The sequence below is a fragment of the Nematostella vectensis genome, chromosome 4 (assembly GCF_932526225.1).
Source record: "Nematostella vectensis chromosome 4, jaNemVect1.1, whole genome shotgun sequence".
Classification (NCBI taxonomy): domain Eukaryota; kingdom Metazoa; phylum Cnidaria; class Anthozoa; order Actiniaria; family Edwardsiidae; genus Nematostella; species Nematostella vectensis.
In genome coordinates, this window is record NC_064037.1 from 13732790 (window position 1) to 13740015 (window position 7226).

The window sequence follows — 7226 nt, forward strand, 5'->3', positions numbered from 1 at the left end:
GGTTTTAAGTAAACGAGTAAAATTGCTATCATACATGTAGTTCTAATGCCTAGTGCACACTAGTGACATAACAACATAGGCGCGCGCGCTCTTTTAAGCCCGACATATCGGCATGGACATAATAACGTCCACTCCTGAATGACTATCATACATGTAGTTGTAATGCCTAGTGCACACTAGTGACATAACAACATAGGCGCGCGCGCTCTTTTAAGCCCGACATATCGGCATGGACATAATAACGTAACGTCGTTATGTTGGGCTTATGTCAAAATGTCGAACCAGTCACACTTGAACATATGAACATTAGGGTGCACGCGCCTATGACATTATGTCGTTATGTCACTAGTGTGCACCAGGCATAAGAAAGCACTGGAACAGATAGATTCTGGAAAGAGTAGATAAAAACATTCTTCGGCCTTTTGTGCGAAATGTGCCGTTTAAAATAAGCGCCTCGCCCCGCCTAACAAGTGAATAGACCTATTGTCAAGACGGATGGCCGCTGTATGCCATCACAACCACTCTTGAAGCCGTATTGTTAGTAAAAACAACACATGACGGTTACCCGGGCTTCTTTCCGATGTCCCTTCAGTTACAGATGCTAGATGCGATTCATGACTTGGGATCACAAAGTGTCAAGGTCGTGCCAGCTACTCAGTGTGGTGGCCACTCATCACAAAACCGATTGAAGCTATGGTGAATAAGTGCCATATCTGCGCCAGGCTGCGTCCCGAGAAGAAAGAGCCCCTAATGGCACTGTCATTTCCTGAGAAACCATGGACTCGTCTAGGCACTGACCTGTTCGAGCTAGACCGAAAGACCTACATAATCTTGTAGTTCTACAAGAACTATTTGCTACACACAGCATTCCTCAAATCTGACAACGGTCCCCAATATGCAAGCCATGAGTTCAGTGACTTTGCCAGAGAATGGCGGTCCAAACAGCAAAGAAAATCCTAAAAAAGAATGCAGACCGATCAGCTCCTCTAAGGAGCTGAAGCATCAATGTATGGATAAATGTTTCCTCTATCTAAAGAAAGATAGAAGGTCATTTGCTCGTCATGGTTGCATTTTCTCGCGTTTCAAAAAAAAAAGCTACCGCTCATTTAGCTCAAGCAGGACCTTGAGGCCTACCCCTCATTTAGTCACTGCAAAGTTTGGTGTATTTGGCTTAAATAACTTTAAGATTGATTATAACATCTATTCATTATTCCATTTAGCAGCAAACACACATTGCATAAACAACAATGGCGGACGAAAATAACGAGCTCCCCAACGGCAATAAAAAACTGCTTACAGCTGATAAAGACAACAGGATGGAAGGCCATGCACCGGACAATGCAAAACCCAGCGAGGATGGAATGGAGGAAGTGATTATAAGAGATGCGGATGAAAAGCCTCAAGACCATCCCACTTCAAAGAAAGAACAACCGGACAATGCGAAACCCAGCGAGGATGGAATGGAGGAAGTGATTATAAGAGATGCGGATGAAAAGCCTCAAGACCATCCCACTTCAAAGAAAGAACAACCGGACAATGCGAAACCCAGCGAGGATGGAATGGAGGAAGTGATTATAAGAGATACGGATGAAAAGCCTCAAGACCATTCCGCTTCAAAGAAAGAAGATTTGAGGATTTTGAAAAATGTCCTTGTAATCAGCTTTGGTTTCCTGTTTTTATTTACGGCGTTTCAATCACTGCAGAATCTTCAAAGCAGTTTAAACCCTGACCAGGGTCTTGGACTTGCAAGTTTAAGTGTTGTGTACGCAGCTCTTACCTTATCTTGCATACTGGTACCCCCATACATGATCGGAAGGCTTGGTTGTAAATGGACCCTAGTCATATCGATGTTTGCCTATGTTCTCTATACAGTAGCGAACTACTATGCCCGTTGGGGAACAATGATACCGGCTTCTATACTACTTGGTAAGTACAATAGATACGCTCTTATTCTTTTGTATGCCGGACGTTATGGCATATCTATTTATTTGATAAGGTTTACGCTATAACTCCTTGATTAAAGTAGTGTTATTATTTTATGGTTACAGTATACGCCGCTCTCGCAGCCGCTCTTGACTCGCCACGCTAGGCGGCCAGTCGTTACTGGGGCTTACGCCGCCTAGCGTAGCAAGTCTCGAGAGAGAATATGGTAAGAGCAGCTTGTAAACAGACGCAACTTTCTTTGCCCTAGGTGCTTCCGCCGCTCCCTTTTAGTGACCCCCTATTAGTCGTTGTTGTCTTTGCCCTAGGTGCTTCAGCCACTCCCTTGGTGACCCCCTAATGGTTGTTGTTGTCTTTGCATTAGGTGCTTCCTCCACCCTCTAAAGGCGACACCCTGATGGTCGTTGATGCCTTTACTATTGCTGCTCCCTTGGTTACCTCTACTGGTCGCTATTGTCTTTGCCTTCCTCCTCTCCCTAATGGTTGTTGCTATCTTTGTCCTAGGTGCTTCCGCCGCTCCCTTGTGGGCCTCCAAGTGTACGTACCTTTCTTCCTCAGGCATACGTCTGGCAGAGATCACGGGACAGGCCCAGGAAGCCATCGTTACACGCTTCTTCGGCATTTTCTTTCTCATCTTCCAGAGCGGGCAAATCTGGGGGAATCTGATCTCATCCCTTGTGCTCGGACAAAAAGGCCCGGACATCTTCCGAGAAGATGCCAATGAGGTGTGCGGAGTCAACTTCTGCGGGGATCCGCCCAAAGACCCCAATATGACAGGTAATGAGAGTTTAGCCCTATATTCAGCGACAATAGTCTGAAAATGTTGACAGACCTCGATTATTTGAACCGAATTGAAGCTTGATTCTAGAATTGTTGGTCTTGCTGATGCGTGTCTTAACCCGAACGAATGCTGTTCTGACAAAACTGTGTCTGTCTTCGCTCGAGAAAATAGACGGTTGAGTAATGATTACCACTTAAGATTCAGTGGTATCCAAGCTTTACAATTCCATCGTATATGAGACATACAAAAACGCGTCGAATAGAGGCCCAGACCTTTATGGCTTAGATTATCATAGGCTTCACGCGCGCCGGTCCCAGGCTCTTTCAGACTGTTTCAAAAACAGTCATTGATTGGCGGGTGCGTGTCAAAAGTCGGGTTAAAAGGGTCCGGACCCCACTCTACTCATTTGCGGAAATGTGAAATTTCGTGGGGGACCAGTAATTAAACTAATTTCACCAGTGGAATAGAATTATATTGGATTTAGGTTCTAGTGACCTATTTTCCGGAGTTCAGGAATATCTTTAGAATGTGAGAAAACCAGTGATAGGTTGCCCCCCACCCTGCATTCTTTTCTGATTGATGTCTTTCTACTGCAGTTAACGTGACTGACACGCTTGCCTTGCCCGAGTACTCCCTGGTCATTACCCTGTTGAGTATCTACGTGGGGTGTGGCGTGATAGCCGTGCTCCTCATTGTCGTATTCCTGGACCGGCTGACGGGTGATATGTCACGCAAGAAGGAGAGCGTGACTGGCGTGACATTACTAGTGGCGACCCTTAAGCACCTCAAAGATCGCAGGATGCAGCTTGTGTTACCCATCACTGTTTTCAGTGGACTTGAACAAGCGTTCATATTTGGAGATTTCACCAAGGTATGGGATCCGTATGTCAAATGGGTAGGGTACGTTCATCAGTGGACTCCAGCAAGCGTTCATATTTGGAGATTTCACCAAGGTATGGGATTAGTATGACCAATGGGTAGGGTTCGTCTTTAGTCTCGCGTTAATTGGGTATCAACAGATTTAGCTTCATATATCAACACAACTTATGTACATAAACCTGATCTCTTTTTAATGTGTGACATGGCGTGTTTATTGGATATCAACAGATTTGGCGTCATAGATTAATACAACCTGACATGACCGTGTTATCTACTCATTGTGTGACATTTCCGGCTTTTGTCACGTGCTCATTTTTTATCAACAGATTTGGCTTTATCTAGTAACACGACTTGCGTGACAAGACCGTGACCTCTATTTATTGTGTGACATGTTTCAGGCGTTTGTCACGTGCTCATTGGGTATCCACAAAGTCGGTTTTATCATGATTTGCTTTGGCGTGACCGACGCGGCGTTCTCGTACATTCTTGGGCGCCTTACGCAGTACACGGGCAGATTAGCGGTGTTCGTCAGCGGTTTGGTGGTCCACCTGACTGTACTCATTATCATGTTAGCATGGACTCCTGACGCTAGCCTCGTCTGGATCTTCTATGTACTGGCTGCACTTCAAGGCTATGGAGATGCGGTCTGGCAGACGCAAATAAACGGTATTGTCTAGTTCACAATTACGACAAAAAGTAAATCAACGGTAATGTCTAGTTCACAATGCGCTGTATATGTAGAATATACGATATAAACATTTTGAGATATATGCAAAATTGACCTAACTATTCATATATAATGATTGTATATAATGATTCATATATAATGATTGTCTTCAGTACGCTTCTTCACACGTTTTGGCAAGGGCTGTTTCTTATTTTAGTCTTTTCAAGGAATTCATGTAAGATGTAGCTGGACCTTTCTTTTCTTTTCCTTGATCTTTCCTTTTACCTTGCATCGCCTTTTCTTTTCTATTTGCGGCCTTGGATGCAGAAGAGGATGTTGTTTTCTTATTGTGGAACTCGAAGTTGATGTAAGATGTCGCAGGTGGATCATGGCTTGCATTTTCTTGCTCGGTGCCTTTTCACAGAGATTTTTACCTGGCCCTCCAACTCACTCATTCCCCTTACCCAATCCCCCCCTTCCTGGCCCTCCAATCAACTCACTCCACTTACCCTACCACCCCAATCCCCCCCCCTCTTCCTGGCCCTCTAATCCACTCACTCCCCTTACCCTATCATCCCAACCCCCCCTTCCTGGCCCTCTAATCCACTCACTCCCCTTACCCTATCATCCCAATCCCCCCCCCTTCCTGGCCTTCCAATCCACGTACTCCACTTAATCTATCACCCATTTCCCCCCTTCCTGGCACTCCAATCCACTCACTGCACTTAACCTATCATCCCAACCCCCCCCCCCTTCCTGGCCCTCTAATCCACTCACTCCACTTACCCTATCATCCCAACCCCCCCTTCCTGGCCCTCCAATCCACTCACTCCCCTTACCCTATCATCCCAACCCCCCCCCCCCCCCTTCCTGGCCCTCAAATCCACTCACTCCCCTTACCATATCACCCAATTCCCCTCCTTCCTGGCCCTCTAATCCACTCACTCCACTTAATCTATCACCCAATTCCCCCCCTTCCTGGCACTCTAATCCACTCACTCCCCTTACCCTATCACCCAATTCCCCCCTTCCTGGCCCTCTAATCCACTCACTCCCCTTACCATATCACCCAATTCCGCCCCTTCCTGGCCCTCCAATCCACTCACTCCACTTACCCTATCATCCCAATCCCCGATACCCCCACCTCCCCTCCCCCTCCATACACCTTCCCTCCTCCTCCCCTCATACCCAACTCTTTCCCTAGCCCCTCTCCACTTTCTGCCCTGTAACTTCTCCCCCCTCCCCTATACCTGCCATCTTCCAATCCTTTCCTGCCCCTTCTCCTCTTCCTGCTCCTCAGCCATCTGTCATACTTCGATTTCGGATCCTGGCCCTTTTTTCTCTTCCTTGCCTTCTGATTCGCATCTCCCTGGCCCTTCTCTTCCACTTCTTCTCCCTGTCCCTATCCTCCAATTTCTCTTTTTCTTCTCCATGCTACTTTCCCATATTTCCTCTCCAAGCTCCTTTCCCATATTTCCTCTCAAGAGAAACATAAATGCAGCGTGTAGCTAGGGGCAGGTTGAGGGGCGCGCGATACCCTCTCGAACTTGAATTATTTTCACCCCCTTCTCTTTTAAAAACAGCCATAAAAAACAAGTGATAGAGGGAAAAAAACGAAAAAGAAGTCAAGGCCACTGGCCGAAGATCGAACCTCATCCATATCACAAAAACTGGGCGAAAAATAGACCATACCTTTAGCATCTGTTATGGACTGTACTAAAGTTGATAAATATTCATAGTTATGAATTGATGTTTTCAGGCGTACTGCCAGGATTTGTAGTGAGATGGCGGTTTGGTGAGCAATAACAAAAATATGAAATAATGATATACATGGTGTTTCATAAGAATAGACCGCAATTCGGTTGCCACGAAGTGTGCCCCCACCTTTCTTCCACAAGCTGGTTTCAGGTTTTCTGTTGTTGTTTTCTAAATGCACCCAGACGTAATCTTACCTTCCCCATCGTCGTAAACCTCCGTAACGAAGTCATCACCACTGCCGTCACGTGGTTCGAGGTAAGACGCAGGCACAGAGCCCAACTCCACATCAACATCAACGAAACACCAACCTAAAATGGTCTAACATAAGAGACCTGCACCCCCATGTAATGATAAGTGAACAACCAACCTAAAAACCAAAAACAAGAAATCCCCTTCCCCCGGGCATGCGAGCATTTGCCGAAAGCTGCGAGCACATTGAAGTGTCGGAGGACCACTTGGTTGCCCTTAAACTTTAAATTAACCCAGACCAGCCCTATTTAGAAATTTTAATTTAAAATATATTTTATGCCTTGAGGTAAGCCGGCAGTAGAAAATTAGCAGCCCAGGAATAAGACAAAAGTGAAAGATTTCAAGAACTTTTCGTGATGCCTCACGCCCGGCCAGGGGTTACCGATTTTGCCTCCCCCCCCCCCCCCCTTCATCCTTTGTCTGAGCCCTGCCCTAATCAAGATATTGAGTCACGAGAACGAGGCGGCGGAGGGGGGAGTGGGTGGACAGGAGAGACGGCAAAGGAGGAAGAATATGTTTTCTCGCTACTTCCTCGTCTCTCCCGTCCCCTACCCCCTCCGCCGGTCTTGTGTTGCCTCGTTCTCGCGCGTGTGATCTCGACCCCCTGGGCTACCGAGGACGGAAACAAATGAATTCAGCCTTTTTAGTTTTTATAAAGAAGATGTAAAGCCAAGGAATGCCAATCAGTGGTGCACACCCTTCCATCCCAAAACAAATCCATCCGTAAACAAATCGAATCTTAGTTCACGATTTACATATAAGAGGTCAAATCCATAACATCTCTTCTTTTTCAAGCTCAGGTACAGGAACTGAAACATCAAGAAGGAATGAAATAATTTATCTTTAAGATGATAAGAATGTGGTTATCGATTACATAACGTATTTTAGATGAATACAAGTAGTTATAGTAGTAGTTTTATATTCGGCTTTTTAGTGCTGTTCTCAATAAAT

General features: G+C 45.8%; 1 protein-coding gene across 1 annotated transcript; it reads left to right on the forward strand.

The window, feature by feature from the left end:
- Positions 1-1436: 1436 nt before the first annotated feature.
- Positions 1437-6407, forward strand: LOC5510897 (protein unc-93 homolog A). The gene is made up of 7 exons (XM_048726242.1): positions 1437-1926; positions 2192-2213; positions 2259-2305; positions 2446-2718; positions 3319-3593; positions 4000-4267; positions 5852-6407. Exons 1-7 carry the CDS (start codon positions 1461-1463, stop codon positions 5866-5868), a joined length of 1368 nt encoding a protein of 455 aa, XP_048582199.1. The 5' UTR covers positions 1437-1460; the 3' UTR covers positions 5869-6407.
- Positions 6408-7226: the final 819 nt, after the last annotated feature.